The sequence below is a fragment of the Lynx rufus genome, unplaced genomic scaffold (assembly GCF_022079265.1).
Source record: "Lynx rufus isolate CCGP_SWC_20201006 ecotype Redwood Valley unplaced genomic scaffold, mLynRuf1.p SCAF_24, whole genome shotgun sequence".
NCBI classification, from domain to species: domain Eukaryota; kingdom Metazoa; phylum Chordata; class Mammalia; order Carnivora; family Felidae; genus Lynx; species Lynx rufus.
The window spans coordinates 10,140,578-10,159,876 of NW_025814839.1; the positions used below are offsets into that span (position 1 = coordinate 10,140,578).

At 48.9% G+C, this 19,299-nt stretch overlaps 1 protein-coding gene across 1 annotated transcript in view; it reads left to right on the plus strand.

The window, feature by feature from the left end:
* SRRM4 (serine/arginine repetitive matrix 4) overlaps positions 1 to 18,572 on the plus strand; it is a 149,926-nt gene extending 131,354 nt beyond the window's left edge. The window contains exons 9-13 of the mRNA XM_047088535.1: positions 10,320 to 10,624; positions 14,908 to 15,111; positions 15,822 to 15,932; positions 16,437 to 16,577; positions 18,245 to 18,572. Coding sequence (XP_046944491.1) covers positions 10,320 to 10,624; positions 14,908 to 15,111; positions 15,822 to 15,932; positions 16,437 to 16,577; positions 18,245 to 18,572 — 1,089 coding nt within the window. The remainder of the gene's footprint in view (positions 1 to 10,319; positions 10,625 to 14,907; positions 15,112 to 15,821; positions 15,933 to 16,436; positions 16,578 to 18,244) is intronic.
* Positions 18,573 to 19,299: the final 727 nt, after the last annotated feature.

Genomic DNA, 19,299 nt, shown 5'->3' on the forward strand with positions numbered 1-19,299 from the left:
ACAGACAAGGTAAAGACTGTAAAAGACAATACACAACAACGAAGCAGAGATGCTGAGATGCGGGGGGGAGGTAGCAGGCGGGGCAAGGAATTAGGGCTAGCATTAGGTTAGGGCAGAGAAAGTAACAACTAACTGAGAAACTGGTGGTGAGCAAGAATCAGCCAAAGGAAGCAGGAAGCAAAGACTGGAGTCAGGGATGGAGACAGAATTCCAGGCCAAGAGATGGGGTTCTGGGGATAAGCAGGAACCTGAGTGTGAAGGGTCTTCTATGCCATGGTTCCTGCCACACTCCACTGCAGGTATTTCCTATGCACGGCTCGTTAAAAAATCAAGGACCGGCACATTACATCAAGGGGGGCCTATCTGCATACATGAATATGCAAATTCAGGGCTCTGTCTTATTGAAATCCTAGTTGGTGAGCTAAAGATAACCTGAAGCCCTCTTGCTCAGTCAGAGTCCAAATCCAAATGGAGGGTCCCAAGGAGATGATTTAGGGACCCTTCACAGTCTCATTCACGTTCTTTATCTCCACTCAACCATCTCTGTCCAAGGCATCAGGGAGACAGAGATGAATAAAACACTCTTCCTGAACTCCAGAGCTCGGTCTGGTAGTCAACAGCAGGCTGCAGTGCAGCGAAATAAGTGTTGTGATTAGGGCTGAGATTGAGTCAGTGAGCACCAGTTCCCCCTTTAGTTGCCACAATATTCAAAAACGTGCACAATAGTTGGTTAACAGACCCTCTCACCACACTACCCCCAAGTCACCAAAGGTATCCCCTCCCTCCCGTAGTACCTCTGGACCTTCTCACAAGTTCCGCAACTGAAGAGTGACACCTGATAGCCTTAGTACCAAGGCCAGCTACCTTTGGATGAGGCAGTATCCACACTCAACCAGTTACTGACTATTGTGACTATCAACCATGGTGGTGATGGAAGTAAGTATAATAGGTAGTAAGACCACAGAGAAAGGACCAGACAGTGTTGCCTTGGCGCCTGACGGGGCTTTACAAATAAAGGAACGTTTGAGCTGAGCTTTGAAGGATGGGTTCCCCAAATTGAGATGGCTGATGAATAAAGGGAGCCTGAGATATTGCTATGTGCCAGGCACTTTTGTTAGAACAAAAGTAAAGTAACATTATAAACTATCCCATATTTTGCACAGCTGTTGGGGTTTTTTTGGTCTCAAAAACACTTCTTTGAGGTAGATGCAACTATTATCACCATTTTTCAGAGAGAAAAACAGGCTCACAGAGCCAAAGAGACTTAGGTAGGTGGCCCAGCTGGGAGGAAGGGGAGCTGGTATGTATCATGGCTTGTGTCTCAGAAGCTTACTTTCATAGCCAGAGGACCGACTGGATGGCAGAGAGGTTGGTGGTGCGAAGCCTTGGCCAAGCCCTTTCCCTGTTGGCATGGGGCTCTCTGTTAAATCTGCCCTCACTGGAGAGGGAATCTGGAAGAGGGCTGATCTCTAGGACGCTAGACCAAGGAGAAGGACAGGCTCCCTTCCTCCTTCAGCCTCCAGCTTTGGCCAACAGTTGCCATGTATTCCTTGCCAACAAAAACCTGCAGACGCCATAAGAAAAAGAGAAATAGAAGGAGAGGGAGAAGGAGGTGAAGGAGAAGGAAGAGAAGGGGAAGAAGAAGAAAAGGAAGAAGAAGAGAAAGAGAAGGAGGAGGAGAAGGAAGAGAAGAGAAGAAGGAGAAGGAAAGGAACAGGAAGAGGGAGAGGAAGAAGAGGAAGAGGAAGAAGAGGAGGAAGGAGAAGGTAGAATGGTAGCAGAAAGAACCTGAGATCCATAAAAGAGGGCCTCATGAAATTTGTTAACAGGAGGAGGCAGGAGAGGGCAGTGATGAAGACATGGGCTTTGGAGCAGATCTGTAGACTCTGGGGTCATGATCTTGTCTCCCTGGGAGACCCTGGGTAACAACAACCAACGGAGCCAACTGAGCACCAACTATGTGCCAGTTGCTAGGCTGAATTCTCCACACGTGCCACCTCACCTGTTTCTTATAAGAGCCCTTCAAGAGAGCCCATTTTACATTGAGGAAACCATGGCGTACAACAATTAAGTGAAAAGGAGCTACATGAAATGGAAAAACCAGGATCCAAACCCAGAAAGTCTGACCTCAGAGTCCATGTGCTTCATTATAAGACTTTCCTTGTGTCATTTCACTTCCCTGGGCCTCAGTGTCCTCTTCTGTACCTTGGGCTAATAATCATACCTACTTCATAGGGCGGTTGTGAGGATGGAGTGAGTTGAGGTGTTCATTCATTTAAAAAATATGCATTCGGCACCTACTGTGTGCCAGGCACCGTTCCAGGCAATGGTTGAACAGCAGTGAACAAGACAGACAAGGATCCTACCCTCATGCACTTTCAGTTCTGTATGAGAAACTTAGCCCAATGCTTGGGACATAATCGACACTCCATATGCAATCATTGCTAGTGTGATTATTTGTCATCGTAGTGGTGTTATTAAGCTTACTCCTAATAAACCCAGATGTGATGGGTTCAAAAAGCTTAATCATATCCACGGTCTGAGGTGACCTTCAGAACAAGCCAAGAAGAAAGGCAGGATGGAGGTATACATCCCACTTTGCAGGCAGGGAAAAGGAGGCTAAGGGAAAGCATATGGCAGCCCTGGTCTTCGGAACCCTGGTCCAGGCTCTCACACATCCTTGCAAAAGCCTTTCAAGCTCTCGCTCAGCTGAGAGACTCCACATGCCACACCATTTCACTGCAGTATAGAGAAGAGAAGGACCAGAATGCAGAGGAAGGGCAGTATGAAATGGGAATTTGCAGGACCTGTTCTGGTTGTTGTTGTTGCCGTTGCTGTTTTTTTAACGGAAAGTGGCATGAGGTTGTCAACTTCCACCACGTCAGCTCAGAATAAAAGAAAACCACCATTTTCTATCACGTAAATGACTTCTTACCACCAGAAGATGTAGTACTGACCTGCCCTCCGAAGAAAGGATGAGCCCTTGAATCAAACACATTCAGCCGGATGAAAAACTCATTACAGTGAACTTACTTTCCTCCAGTTCAATTTGGGCTGGTGCAAAATTTGCCTGACTGGATCCATATAGAGAGTTTTGAGAGCCGGTGGGCTGGGGGCCAGCAGGAGGGGCTTCAGAGGCATGATGGGACTGAAATTGCGATTCCCTCTCAGCTTCCTGTGGTGGGGAGGGGGTGGAGGGAGACAGGAGGCTGGACCACCTCCTTGGGTCCAAGGTCAATTGCAGCGTATCACTCTGAGGGATCACCCAGTCCTGAAAGACTTTGTCATCTTCCCGCCGTCCCCACATCCCGCCTGCTCTCACACGAACTCCCAAAGGTCAATGAACCCATTCTTTTGCTGTCTTCCTAATTAGTGTACAAAGGAAGATGTACAACAGCAAGGAAAATAAACTTAATGTCTTTGTGAAACAAAAGGATTTTTTTTTAAAGGAATAACCAGAACCCTGTAGCTAAAAGCTCTGCCACACAGCTCTATATTCACATGAGAATTCCCAGTCCCCCATATGGCAGGGAGGGGAAAAAAATTTATAGCCATTTCTCTCCATGGGGCCATTTGAAGCTCAGTAAATGGACTTGTTCAGTTTAATTGGAATTCTCTTCTTGATTGTATTTTTGTAACCTATTAGGCCGTGCTGCCTCTTGATCTCAGAATTCAGCTGAAATTAAATTTTGAAGTGTAAGTGAGAGGTTGCCTTTTTTCCCCCGTTCTTGATTAAATAATGATTTGAAACAAAAACAATAAATAACAGTGCCAGCTTCCCTGGAGGGCTGAGAGAGACTCCCAGTGAAACGCCAGGAACTGGGGTTTGTGGTGGGGGGATTTAATTACTTATTAGAAAAACCCAAGTGTTAATGTGGAGTATATTAAGGAACAAGGAGATGAGTCAAACTTGTGAGTTCAAGAGAAAAAAAAAAATCAGAGCTTCACATTGGAGGGGGCCGAGGGGGAGTAAAGGGGAAACACTTGTTTGCTTTCTCCCAGTGGTCATAGATTTGTGAAATACAGTTTGTTCTTAGGAAAAAAAAAAAAAAAATCTGAGCTTGGCAATTTTGACCCAGAAGGGAATAGCTTGTAATAGCTCCAGGGTCTGGATATGACTTAATGGCTTTGGTCTCCTAGTTCCTTCCATTGACAAAAGCCTAAGAAGGATGCAAAGGATGGAGATGGGGAAGACAGTGAGATCTATTTCATGGTTCTGACAGGGAGAAATGGAGCATACAGGATGCACGGTCAAGGTAGCAGCAAACACTTAGAACACAGGGTCACAAACCTAGATGTCTCAGGGGCCAGGTAGTTAATTGATATAACCAACTGGAACCCCATGGGGTTGGGGGCCAGAAAAACTCATGCCCCCCCCCCCACCTAAAATGGGCAGCTGCACTTCTCTCAAGCCGATTATTAGTGAGCAGGAATATGGACCCAATGTTGTCAGATCTTAGTCTTTGGCACAAACCAGAGACAGAGTTGTTAATGTGAAACTGTCTCATTCTACAATGTTGGCAGTTAATTCAGATTTACTGTCGAGCAGGCTCCCTACTAAGCACATATATACTAAGTGGGCTCAAGAAAACATAGCTGAAACAAAACATCACTTGGCCTGCCAGTTTTCCAGTGGTGATGTGGGGTGTTGAAGCAGACGCTGTTCATTTATATCCCTTCACCCTCTCCACTTCAGGGCACACAGCTAACTTCCAGCTTCCAGAAGATGCTCTCTGGCCGCCAAAGACCATTTTGCTTGGCCATGTGGCAGTTTGGATATATTAGCGAAATGACACCCCTTGGGTGCAGCCTTCAACTTATGAGTGGTGGGGAATAGGTACATTAACACCCCAGCTCCCTCCTTGGCTGAGATCAACTCTGGAGTCGGTTCCTCACTGGCTCCCACAGTGTCCTCCAGCTGCTCACCGTGGCTGCCGGTTTGTGATAACCCATCTTTCATTGGTTCCTCCTCTCCCTCACCTCATTTCCCCACTCTCCTACGAAGTTCCCTGTCCTCTCAAGATAACTACCAGCATTCAAATTCCTGTCTCAATTTTGGGGATAATCCATATTAAGACAGATGTTTTTTCACCTAGTAATTAAGCAGATCTTACAGGGGCTGAGTTTTTATGCCAAGCCTTAAAGAGTTTTATGCCAGGTCCCGTGAGGGCATTGTTACTGGATCACGGTGGGTCTAGAATGACTCTTCCTAGAAAGTATCTTGAGCACCATTTTTTAGCCTAGCTACAAGGACAGGGGCAAAGATCAGTTAATACACAGAAGAGAAATTCCAAACAGAAGAACCCTTCAAAGATGAATTTTGCGAAGGCTGTTATCTAAATGAGGAGCAAGTAGGAGGCATCTTGTCATGTCAGTGTCAAGTGGACAACTGTTTGCATATTATATGAGTATTTGTCTAGAAAGGAGCCACTCCGAGATGAGAGGACAGAGACAAGAACACAGAGGACTCTGTTGTCTATCATGATGTCCATGACTTGAAGGTCTCCTTTGCATGATCATGGCTGTCACACACCTCCAACACACACACATCCTACCTTCGGCTTAGCTCCCCTCCATATCTTTCCTGTTCTTTGTGTAGGGTGAATGGAGAGCTCTGGAAAAGGGAGAGTCTGAAACTAAGAGGCCATTAAACTATCCAAACATCTCTAATGAGTTTATTAAAATGTTCCCTTCACCTGGAAATATAGACAGAGCCCATCAAGGCTTGTAAAAACAAAACCAAATAGGGTTAAGCCAAAAGAAGCAGAAATGAAGGTCTTTGGGCTCCCACCTCTTACGGCATCCACAGAGTAACCCTTTAAGCAGGTCAATTGGAATCAGAAGATTTGTATGTCCAGTGCCTGCTAGGGATGCTATGGAACGCTGGTTGTGCCCCATATGCAAGTGACTCATCTTGGAATTAAACCCCACCTACCCTCCATTCACCAAGGCAACCGTGAATACTGACCTGAGCTGCTTCAGCCTAGAGAAAGGTATATCTTTTTCCTAATCTGTCTGGCCAGAGGAAACACCTGTTTCTAACTCCTGACCCAGGAGGAGCACCTTTTTGTAATCTGAACAAAGTCACCGTATGGGCTAACAGCCCCATTATGTGCAAATGGCCAGCCCCAGTCCATTTTGTAAACTGATCTCCCAGAGTAGAAGATGGAAAGGAATTAAGGAGACCAAGCATAACTTGTCTGGAAGGCTTCTCAGATCCAGAGCTTCTCACCTTAGCATGGAACTTGATGCCATTGAAATATGTGGACAGAGCCTCTGTGTGCTTTCTCCAAGGGTCCTGGGTCCGAGGAGGGCCAAGAAGGAGAGGAAGAACAGAAGGTGATTCCTTCTCTGCCATAGGCCTGGACCTAGAACTCAGTTCTAGACGTTATCTCTTGATCACAGAGCCAGCCCTGAGCTGGTCTTGAGACATCAACCTTCAGCTAAGAATCAACCTAGTTTTTTAGAACTGTTTTGAATATGATGGAGGCCAGTCCCTCTTTTAAAAAGCCATCAAGTAAGTTCCCAAAGTTGGCAGTTACCCAGTTGGGCCTCACCAGGGCCTGATCACTCAGCCATCTTCACCCTGAATTAAGTTAGGAAGGGCCCAGGCTTCTGAGCTCAGGCTTCTAAAGGACTATGGAGCAGCTTCATTCATTCAGCCAGATTTAGTGAGCACCTACTCTGCGCCAGGCACTGGTAGTTACTTGGGTACAACGCTGAACTAGTCATGCGTGGCCTCTGTCTTCAACAAACTCCCACTCAGGTGGAGAGACAGGCAATAAAACAAGAAATTGCCCCACTGAGTAACAGTGCTGTGACACACAGAAGCCACTCATTTTTGAAGGAGTAAATGAATGAAAGAGCGAATGAATGAGTGAACTATGGACTGTTGTGCTATGGACTATGGACTGGGGGGTTAGAGAAGGCTTTCTAGAAAGTGATGTGTAACCTAAAGGATGTATAAATTTAGCCATGTGAAATGGAGTAATGGGGAAGAGTATTCTAGGCAGAGGAAATGGCATGTGCAAATGGCCTGGGCTTGGGAGGGCAAGATGTGGTGGCAAAGCCAAGAAAATTCTAACATATCGGCATAGGTTGTGGGGGTCACGGTGGGGGTATATGGAAGAGATAAGGTCTGTGAAGTACTCAGGGGTGGGTTGCAAAGGATACTGTCATCCATTTTGAAGAATTTATATTCATCCGAAGAAATGGGACGTTTAAACAAGCTGGAGATGTTGGTATTTTCAGGCACCAGAGTCAACCCAATGAGAACATTTCAGAGGACCTTTATCTCTGTTTTCTGGAAGGATGGAAAAGCATGATGCCTTATACAGTTCTCAGTTCTAATTACACAAGTTACGTGTGCATAATAGTCATGGTCAGGTGGAGACAAGCTGAAAGCGTCTCTGTGAGCTCAGAGTGTGGGGTTGAGAAGGCGAACAGGGCAAAGTCCCCTTCTGTATCCACTAGCCTGGAGGGGCCTCACACTCAGGAAATCCTTGCCTATGGGGACCCATGATGCACCAGGGCAAATGCATTGGAAGTGGTAGCCAGGGATGGGAACAAGTACCTGGGAAGAGAAAGGCCAGCCTGGATGCCCCAGGGTAGCAAGCCAGTTACAATGGATAGATAATGGAAGCTGTTATACTCACAGGCCCCTTCGTTTGAGTTACCTTCTAGCCTTGTTCTCCCCAAAAAGGGCTTGCCTGATTCCCTGCACCCATTCTGGAACCAAGCTCCAGTCTGAGAGCCCATCAGTTTTCTCATTCCTGACAGAGGTGGTAGAAATACACGTGTTGCCAATGAACTCCCAGAGGTGGGAAAGATACAGCATCCGCAACTGCAAATGGGAAGACAAAAAAGGAGGCGCTGAATGGGAACAGGGCCTTTACCTTCTTTTTAAAGAAGTCTCACTCAACAAAACTCCACTTGAGCAACATTATTTTGAGGTCCCTTGTCCCAAAGCAAAGCTTGCCAGATCACCAAGCAGATAAAGATGACAGGGACGGCTGTGCTGGGGAGAACTTGGTAACGCTGGACCATCACCCTGTCTGTGTGCAAAGCCTCCTGGGAGAATCCACAAAGGAAGTTCCGCCTCCCCAGTCCAGAAGCTGACATCCTGAGCCGCCAGAGTTTGCTGTGATTCTCGCAGTTCGGGTGTCTCTGTGCCTCACCCTCGTGACCAATTGCTGAGAAGGCAGACATGGTCCTTTAAGAAAGCCCAAAAGTCCCACTCCTTTAGGCCCAAGTTACCTGTAATAAGGGGTGGGAGGGAAGCAGGCTCTTGATGGTGAGGTCTCACTGATATTGGTGGCCCCAGGACAAGAGTATAGAAGGAGGCCTACATACTGGATGTCTAAATGTTTATAAGTCAAGCCAGCAAACCTAAACAAAATATGTTCTCCTATCCTGGCAAACATACCTCCAAAATGATCTGGAAAGTCAGGTTTGAATTTAGAACCTCAGACCCCTCAGAGTGGCCGGCCACAACATGGCAGTGGGGGGTGGGGGCGGTGTCCCTGCCTCAATGCCCTGGTCCCTGCCTTTCTCCTCCTGCCTCTTACACCAACCAACACCGTGATGGGCCTCCCACACATGCACATAGACACCCCAGCCTGAACATCTAAGCTCTGTACAAAGAGTCACCCTTGGACCTAAGAGTGTGCACACCTAAAGCATGGTTATGTCCCCAGGAGAACAGATCCATGGATGAGCCTGCAAAGATCCTGAAAGGGGTCCCAAGGGCCATTTAAATAGAGAACAGAGAATTCTGGGATCTCAGGTACCCATGAACTGGTAGTGCCCTCCTGGCCTCACAGATCTCTTGCCCCATGAGGATAGTTACTGCTGGAAGAGGTCCAGGGCAAAGATTCCTCTCACCCACAGCTAAAGAAGCACAGTAGTATTGGCAGGGGCCAGACCAAACCCACTGTGTCAATCACAGCCGTGACACTGGTCTGAACGTTTTAAGAAAACCACCCACTGTGCTTCTAAACACAGACACCATTGCTTTCCCAAGGGCTGGCTCAACCTCCTTTCCTCCTTCATCTGTCCCAGTTCAGACCCAAACAGGACTCTGGGAAATGCTCCCCGTTCCCAGTCACCCCAAATCCAAATGTCCAAGCCCCTCCCAAAGCCCTTTGTCACAAGCACACCCTCGTGATCTGGATACCCAGACAGAGGCAAGCTCTAGCCCCTACTGCATTTTCAGCAAGGGTTTCTTGATCCAACTTGGGCATTAAGGGACTGATGAGGTTAGTGTTGATGGCCTTGAGGTCCCCTTGCTGAGAAAACCAAACAGATCTGATGCCTCACCTGTTAGGAACACTGAAAAACCAAAACTCAAAGCTGAGGGCCAAGTGTGAGGGTGTGCAGAAAGGTGTGTGTTTTTTCTTGTCATTTTCGACTCTAATGATGGACTCACGTTGCCCGCTCTTCCCTTTCTCTTACACCTTACCTACCTACTAAAGGAGGAGCTCTTGCTTGGTAAGTGGATATAATCCGCAAAGACATGAGAGAATTTATTAGAAGCCACTCGAGAGCCTTAGCTACCTTCTCCAGGGGGAAAAGGACACACACAAATAATCGTAGAGAGCTTTTTTTTCGTTTGTTTTCAGTCAGACTATTTGACTTCCATTTTTTTTGTCCCCCTTTCTTTTCCCCTTTAGTTGAAAACTACTAAAATGTCATTTTGTGACCTTGACTTTATATTTAAAAAAAAAAAAAAACTTCTCTTTATTTCATTTCTTTTCCCCTTGCCATATTTGTTTAGGGTTCTATTCAGGGAACTTTTTTCTTTAAAAAAAAAAAAAAAGGTCAAATTCGTTGAGGATTTGGTTGAAGTTTAAAATTTTGGCTTTATCTTTTTTTTTTTTAAGTTCCAAGATATGTTTTTCATGTCCATTGCCCCATTTCTTTTCCCCTCCCCCTTCCTTTATTTTTATTATTGTTTTAGCTTAAGGGTGTTTATACACCCCCCCCTTTCGATTGAGTTGTCTGTTTTGTTTGAGTTAATTCATTAGAAATTAAATTTTGTATAATTTCCTTTTTCTTTTGTTTAATCTGGATCGCATGCTTTTTCTCTGCATGATACCTAAATCTTCCAGTTATTCTAGCAGGGGGTAAAAAAAAAATATCTCCTTTCTGTGGTATTCTTTCAGGAATTTGTGCTTTTGTTTTTTGGCGTCTCTTCTTTCCTCTTCTCTCTCTCTTTCCTTTCGTTACAGTGCATCATGACGGTAAACATTTCTTGGTTATTTAGACACAGTGCACAGGCCCGGCGATCAGCAGTGTCCAACGGGTGTTTTTGCTTTCAGATCACTGGGTCGGGGTCTGCAGCTGACCTCTTTACCAAAACAGCCAGCCCGCTCACCACCTCCAGAGGACGCTCCCAGGAGTATGACTCAGGCAATGACACCTCCTCGCCACCCTCCACGCAAATCAGCTCAGCCAGGTCACGGGGTCAAGAGAAGGGGAGCCCCGGTGGGGGCCTAAACAAGAGCCGGGAACTCAACTGTGGAAACACCTCTGATTCAGGGAACTCCTTCACCACCTCCTCACCCCAGAACAAGGGGGCCACTTTGGAGAATCTCTCCCCCACCAGCAGGGGCAGAGAGTCAAGGTCAGTGCACTTAGGCTGGGTGGGGGTGGGGGGTGGGGGGTCCTGCCTTAGCTCCACCTTCTCAGTCTCTCACCTTAGCCCTCTACCCACCCACTCCCCACTCCTAACCCAGGACTCTTTGATTTGCAAGGGAGAGAAAACTCAACTCAAACTGGCATAATTTAAAAAATATATATCCAAGGATATCAGCTTCGGGTACAGCTGGATCCAGGGGCTGAAAAGTACATCATTGAGAATCTATCTTTCCCATTACATCTCTGAGCTCTGCTTCCCTCTCTATTGGCTTCATTCTCAAGCAGACCCTCCCAAGCATGGGCACATACGCCAACCATTCTGCAGGTTAGCCAGCCAATGGAAGCAGAATGCCTCTTTCCCAAAAGTTTCAGCAAACTGCCAAGGCAGATTCTCATTGCTTCTGCTTGGCCCATCTTGGTTCATCTGCCCACCCTCGGATCAATCACTCTGGCCCAGGAGATGCTGTGCTTTTGGCAAGAATTTGTCACACGCTACCATCAGGGCTAATGAGTAGTCTTCCCACATACACAAAACTTGGGGGAGGTCTGGTTCTCTGAAGGAAAAGTCAGGGTACTGATATCAGGAGGGACAGAGGCAGGTGCACCCGGGTGTCTCATTCAGTGAAACCTCCGACTTCGGCTCAGCTCAGCTCAGGTCATGATCACATCGTTCATGAGTTCCAGCCCCGCATCAGGCTCTGCAATGACAGCATGGAGCCTGCTTCGAATCCTCTGTTTCCCTCTTTCTGCCCCTCCCCCACTCTCGCTCTCATGCTCGCTCTCTCTCAAAAAAAAATTTTTTTTGAAAAAATTTTGTTAAAGGAAGGACAGAGGCTGGGCAGGCAAAAACAAATGTCAGTTTTACCATTAATCTCAGGAGAAAGTCTAACATTAAATCCATTGAAAGTCAACTGTCATTTTAAAAAGATCAAATGCATTGAAAATCTGTGGCAACAGAAAAACCTGCTCCTGGATGTTTGTAGCAGCTTTATTCATAATTGCCCAAACTTGCAATCAACCGAGACATCTTTCAGTACATGAATAAATAAACAAACTGTGGTCCATCCAGACAATGGAATATTATTCAGCAATAAAAAGAAATGAGCTATCAAGCAATGAAAAGACAGGGAGGAGCCTGAAATGTATACTGCTGAGTGAAAGAAGCCAATCTAAAAAGGCTACATCCTGTATGATTCCAACTATATGACATTCTGGAAAAGGCAAAGCTGTGAAAATAGTAAACAGATCAGTGGTGACGGGGGGGGCGGTTAGGGGGTAGAGAGGGATGAACAGGTGGAGCACAGATTCTGTGTGACATTGCAGTGGCGGATACATATTTTACATTTGTCAAGACTCACTGGGTTCACAAGAGTGAACCCTAATATAAACTCTGGGCTTCGGGGGATAATGATGTCAGCGGCGGTTCACTGATCATAACAGATGTATCACTCTGGTGTGGGCTATTGAAAGGCGGGGGAGGTTGTGGGTGTGGAAAGTACAGAGGGTTCCCATATACCTGCAGAGTGTGTGTGTGTGTGCACGCACGTGTGCACGCATGTGTATCTTAACCCACTTGCTAGATGCAGTTTTTCTGCAGAAAACCCTTTCATGCAGTTGCTTATGAGCCAGCTGTAATTCTAGTTCATTACCCCCTTACTCTCTCATTCAAGAAATCACAGCAAAATGCTAATCACTGAGGATAATGTCACAATAATAGCTAGTAAAAATCGCTGATCATTTACTCTATATCATTCACTCAGTTACTTATCCCTCTCCTAGTTTTCAGGCACCTCCTGAATGCCAGCCACTCAGCTTGGTGCTGGAGATACAAAAATGGCATGGTCCCTTTCCTCGGGAGCATGTAATTAATGGGGCGGATGCAGAGATACAAGAGGGGTGGAAAAGGTTTGCGGGTATATTCTGCCATGCTAACAGTGGGGTCTTCTTTCTTCTGGGGGTGGGAGTCTGCTTTTGTTCAGAGTGGCCAAGATTTCAGGATGATAGCCGAAGCCCTAGCAGTGAAGCTGTTAATGGCTTCTTCAAGGACAGAGCACCCTTTTGTCCCCAGCACACACAGCCCACTTCAGTCCTGGACAAACAACTTGGCACCCACACGTAGCCTCTGGTTTGCCAGCCCCAGGACATCTCTGGCCTCAGTTCACGCCCAAGCCTGCCTGGGAGCAGGGCTCCCAGGGCTGGGTCAGAACAAATGTCAACATCTCAAAGAAGAGGGAGTGATGTCCCCAGATGAGACGAAGGACATACTTCAGGGCAGAAGAAAATAGAATAGCACTAACAACCACAATAATGATAATGGCTGCTAACATTTGTGGAGCCCTTATTATATGCCAGGGGCCATGCCAAGTGCTTGCCATGGACAATCTTCCTTGATTCCTCCTTGAACCTTTATGGCATAGGCATTACGATAGACCTTTTTTAGCTGATGGGGAAACTGAGAGAGTAGTTAAGAAACTCAGTTCATAAGGGCCAGCACCAGGATTCAAACACGTATCTGTCATAGAGCTGAAGCTAAAGCCTGAGTGGCATCCAGCAGTTCCCTGTTTAGTTTGATCTTATGTGGACAGCCAAATTAAATAATTTAGACCCAGCCTTTCATTTTGAAATTAACTGATCTCTAAAGTCATGGCTGTGTATGTCATATCAGCAATGAGCAGAGGGCTGAATGGAAGAGGTATCATTGGCTCTAAATCAAGGGAACCTTCAACAGTGAAGGTAGGAGACTGATGAAGTGGAAGGGGCATGGGCTTTGGAGCTGGACAGATCAGGGTTTGAGACCCTGAGTGGCCTTGAGGAAGTAATTAACCCTTCTGAAGAGAATAGTGCCAGTTCCATAAGGTCATTGGGAGGACCATACAAGATGATTCTTGTTTAGCACCCAGGACACTAAGAGGCTCAAATGTTTACTTCACAACTATTTATTCATGACCTAGGCCAGATGAATCAGGCTCTGTCCAAGGTGCTGGGATACAGTATCCAGAGACCTGAGTCCTCTCCCTCAAGCTCAGTGACTGGAGGAGGAAGAGACAATTTTAAGACCAAGTGAGGTCTTCTAGGGACGGGGGCGTGAGGGGTGGAGGGGAAGTGGGGGTGGTGCCTAGGGGCTGGGGGCTGTGGCAACACATTGGAGGTCACCCAACTAGACTTAGGGGGATGTCAAGAAAGGCTTCCCAAAAAAGGTGAGGTCAAACTAAAACCTGAACCATGAGTAGTTATTGTTAGGTGAGGAGGGGAGGAAAGAGGGTTGCAGGCAGTGTGAATGTTCTGAGGCCTGGAGACAGGGAAGGAGCAGGGGGATTTCATGAGGAACAAGTAGTCCATTATGGCTGGAGTCAAGAGAGGAAAATGCCAAGAGCTGAGATTGGAGGGGTGAGCAGGGGTTGGGTCATTATGAGCCTGGAAACTCTATTAATGTGATTTGAACTTGACTCTTGGCACAAGCCAAATGAACATGCCCTTACTGAGAATCCAACAGGAGCTTTATATGGCCCTAGGCAGGGTGGAAATACAGAAGACAGGGCCCTGCCACTGGGTGATTTTGAACAAGCCATCACTCTTCTTTGGGTCTCAATTCCCCCATCTGCAAAATGGGCTACACCGAAAGTTTCCCAAACTTAAACCACCTACATGGCACCTGCTTGATTTTAATCATATCCCTGTACTACTGGTACTCGTATTTACCTTGACAAACTCACTTTTTTTTTATATAAGGAAACTTATACTACTGTCTTACATAGAAAATTTATAGCACTCATCCTAAATAGAAAGCACCTGCAAAAATACATGATTTTTTTATATGAAAATACATAAAGACAGTGGATTTAATTCTTGCTAGTAACAGTTGCCTGCCCAAGGCTCTTGAGCACCAGGTCTGGGAGACTGCCAGTGTTCCAGAAATGGTGGAAAACCCACTAGTACCCATTCCAGTGTCTCTAATGTACTCAGATGGGCTGAAAAAGACTCAAAAGGGAATAAATCTCTCACTATGTGATTTGATGTTATTTACCATTATGCCCGTGCCCACTGACCTACTCTGAAGTGCCCCCTCTGGAATGCATCCCCCTCTGTCCCTATTCCTCTACCAGCTGTGGCCTAGAAAGTCTTTCCAGAGGTAGTAAGATGGGACTAGGTGGAAAGGGGTTTCTGAGGGCACCACAGCCTGGGCAAAGGTAGGGAGAGGAGTGTTACCTAGAGATGCCTCCAGGCTAGCGGTCAGGCCAGTGCTAACAGGTGTTCTCCCCACATCTGCAGAGGATTTCAGTCGCCATGTCTGGAATGCGCGGAGGTGAAGAAATCCGGTTTGGTCCCAGCCACAGCCCGGAGCTCCCCCATGAGAGGATGCTCCCGCAGCCCTTCCTATGCCAGCACCCGCTCTTCCAGTCACTCCTCCCGATCCCCAAACCCCAGGGCCTCCCCCAGGTACACCCGAAGCCGATCCACCTCCTCCGGGAAAAGGTGAGTGCAGTTTTGACCTCTGTTCTGCAGCGCTTTCGTTCTTAGGGAGCTAGTTAAGGTAACTGGACATGTCCTTTGACCCACCGGTGAAAGAAGTCAGATTTGAGTTTGAATGCCCACTACTCCCATTCCTAGCTGGTGGCCTTGGGCCACAGATAACCTCTTCAAGGCTCAGTCTCGTCATCTGTAAAATGAAAACATTAACCTCTCGTGCCTCGGTTTCCCGACTTACAGAATGGGCTTAATAGTACCTAACCCTAGGATCTGTTGAGGATTAAATGAGATAATGCACAAAAAGCATTAGTTCAATGTCTGACACATAATAAAATACATAACAATCATAGCTAACATTTCCTGTGTGCTGGCTCTGTGCAGTATGTGATTTGCCCTAATTTACTCATTTACAATTCTATGGGGTAAATTCGATTATTTACCCCCTTATATAAATGAGAAAACAGAGGCCCAGAGAAGTGAAATCACCTGCCCAAGGTCACACAGCTAATAAATAGCCTTAGATAGTAAGAATTCAATCAGAGGAAGTGGTCGATATTATTATTAATTGCCCAGGAAAGGGCCAGCCAGGTTCCTCTGCCCGGAGTCCAGAAAGAAAAAGGTCACCCCCTGAGGACCAGCTGAATAAAACCCTATACTTCTGGGACGACCCCGGCGAAGCCCAGCAGGCCCCTCGGAGACTGTTTACTCTCCCGCAGGTCCTACTCTCGCTCTTCCAGCTATTCCTCCAAGTCTGGCAAGAGGAGCCCCCCCAGCAGAAACTCTCGATCGCGCCGCAGTCCCAGCTATTCGCGGTACAGCCCGAGCAGGTACAGGCCCCGCCCCCCAGGCACAGGCCACGCCTCCCAGCTCACGTCTGGGGAGCGTCACCCAAGCCCGCCCCGCTTCCCCCTTTGTCCAGCACTGCACGAGTAGGAATGGGAAGATGACCCAGCCTCCTCGTCTTCGCTGGAGTTATGTTTGGGGACCCTAATGCACCCGCTATTCCCACACCCCGGCCTCTTCACACACCTAATACTCCCCTTCCCCATATTCAGAGCCCCCAGTTCTTACGCACGCACCAGAGTCCTCTTGACGTTCACGTCCTCGCCCCCGTGGCAGCCGCGCCCCTGTAATGCCCACCCTCGAAGGCTGACACCCCTGCACGTGCCCAGCCTCACCCCCACAGTACACACCCACAGCCCCCTGGGGCCTCGGGAGGAAGCCACCACCTGCCCCAGTGGGGTGAAGGGCACAGGTGAGAGGCAGTGAGTGCCCCTGTCCCACGCGTTCACGCGGGAAAGCCAGCCGCAATAACCCCCGCACCCCTTCAGGGAGCGGGACCCCAAGTACAACGAGAAGGACTCGCAACAGCGGGAGCGCGAGCGAGCGCGTCGGAGACGGCGGTCCTACTCGCCCATGCGGAAGCGCCGGAGAGACTCCCCGAGCCACCTGGAGGCGCGGAGGATAACCAGGTGAGGCCAGGAGGGCCGGGGGTGCCCATCTCCACCCTCATTCCCACCCCTCCTACCGTTGGGGCCTCGGGCCCTCCCCGTGTCCCCTTGGAGCTGGAATTCAGGACTGTGGGAGCTCAGGGACGCTGCGGGCCCTGCAAGGAGGGGGCAGGGCCTCCGGGGCGGGGCCAGGGTGGGTGCCTGGGACAGGGGCGGGGCCAGCCTGAGGAATCTGGTGGGCCGAGGGGGTGTGGCCAGGGTCTGTGGAGCGAGCTGGGGTAGCGTCGAGGCAATGCGGGCCAAAGCAGTGGGGCAGGGCCTTTGTCTGGGGGTGGAGCCGGCCACTGGAGGCCCAGCACCCTCAGACCCACATGCCAGGCTTCGGTAGACTCTGATCATACCCTGCACCAACTGAGGAGAGGGCAAAAGGATCGTCTGGGTGCCAGAGGGACTTAAGAGGGGGAGAGCACTGAATCTGGAGTGCATTCTTGGCTGTGCCACTTTCCAGATGAGCAGGGAAAGTCTCTTCACTTTCCAAACGCTGTGTTTTCACCCATGAAATATTGAAGGAAATAACTCCCAGGAGTATCATGAAAATGAAATGAAAGGGGGCAAAGAGATGTGAACACACTTTGTAAACTTAAATGCAGAACACTGAAACCCGAGGCATGCCATTGCTATTGATTGCATAGACAGACTAGGTGGATACGGTTTCTAACCAGTAAGCTCTTCACAGAGAAAAGCCATAGAAGAGAAGCCTGAGGTCTGAGTGGACCCAAATTCCTCAGGCCTTGAAACCGGGACGAGTGGCTGAGAGCTGCCCTAAAACTGGCTCCTGGCAATCGGTTGGGCTCCTCCTCCTGGCCCTCCAAGGGTCAGCTACTCCTTCCAGAGACCCACAGGATGGGGCTGCGGCGGAGTTCGGGTGCCTGGTTCCTCCTCCCCAGAGAGGACCTGGAGGAGGAAAAAGAACCTGTGCCCCAAACAATAAAATGGGGGTAACGGCATCACCTTCTCAGATATCCCACAGATCACCGTGGTACACAGGGACTCCTACACCCTTGACCAAAGGTGACCAAAGGTGTCCTTGGGGTTGACTTGGAGGGAGACAAAGTGGCATTTCTAAAAGGCTCTCTCGTTTCCTTAGTCGGTCTCGAACAGTCCATCTTGATGAACCCATTCAGTGTTTCCCAAACTTCAGTCACCCAGCAGCATCTTTTGCTTCGTCTGTTTAGGAAGTGTACTACTGTTTACTTAATGTCTGGAAATAGATATGCCCTTTCTTAGAGGTCCATACATCTAATTCAAAAGGAATACACCACAGTATACTATAGTAAATGGAAAATCAGCCTCTCTTAATATAAATAGAAGGTTCCAGTAAAAGTAAAAATAGCAAAACAAAACTGCCATTAAAGTCTAGACGTAGATTCCTTCACCAGCTGGAGGCTCTGAGCCCCCGGCTTGCTTTGTTAAAAAGTGAGGTTATCACTTCTCAAGACACCAGCGCTAGGGCTGAGACCTTGCCCTGGACGGTCTGAGGGCAGCGAGAGGGGCTTAAAAAGAGTGTTTCTGCCAAGGGCCTGGGAAGTGGAAGGCCATGCCGCTCTCCCGGGGGGACGGGCTGGCGCGGCCCGGGTCGAGGCTGGGCGGAGTCTGGCCCTCGAGCAAGCTCCCTCTGGTCTCCGCAGTGCCCGGAAGCGCCCCATCCCCTACTACCGGCCCAGCCCGTCTTCATCCAGCAGCCTCAGCAGCACCTCCTCCTGGTACAGCGGCAGCAGCGGCCGCTCTGCCAGCCGCAGCTATTCCCGCAGCCGCAGCCGCAGCCGGAGCCGCAGCCGCAGCCGCAGCCGGAGCCGCAGCCGCAGCCGGAGCCGCAGCCGCAGCCGCAGCCGGAGCCGCACCCGGAGCAGGACCCGCACTAGCAGCAGCTCGGGCTCCCGCAGCCCCAGCCTGGGCTCCCGGAGCCGGAGCCGGAGCTACAGCTCAGCAGACAGCTACTCCAGCACGAGGCGCTAAACGAGGGCCCTCCCTTGAGCCGGCTGCCTGGGGGGTGGGGGGCCCTTTCCCTCTGCCGGCCTCCCCTGCTCCCTGCCCACCCTGCCTTCTCCTTGGTGACAGACATTGAGGGCTCCTGGACCCTGTCCTTCCTGCTCTCCTGGGGGGTAGGAAACGAAAGTACAGGGGCTTTGGCCTCTATGTCAAGCTGCTAGGAGCCTCCACCAGCACCACCCTGGGGCTCAACACAGGCCTGGTCATATGGAGAGAACCATCCTCTGTTGGCACAAAAACCCTCCAGGTTTTGTAAGAAGCGATGGGTTCGTGACTCAACAGTTTGGGCCTGGCCAGGAAAAACAGTTTTGCTAACCCACTGCTCACAGGATGCATATGGGAGGCTAGGAGTCATTTGTCACACCTGCCCTCATTCTCCTCTCATCCCGTCATGTGTGGACCCTCACGGGGTGGGAGGGGATGAGAGGAAACCAAGAGCAGTGAGGCCCAGGAGAGGGTGTCGCGCCTTTCACCTCCCCAAACAGGCCCAAGCAAAGGCCCGGAGGATGCTTGCGGGGGATAGAAGGGGACCTATCTGAGTGGGGAATGTGGATGTTTCAGTTGGTAAGAAGTGTCAGGAGGTAGGAGATGGGTTCTCTGCCTGTGAATATAGCAGCAAAGGGCAAGGGTCATTCTGCCGCTCCCAAGATCTCGGCACAGTCAGGAAGAGCAGTCCAGTAGATTCTAGCAACGG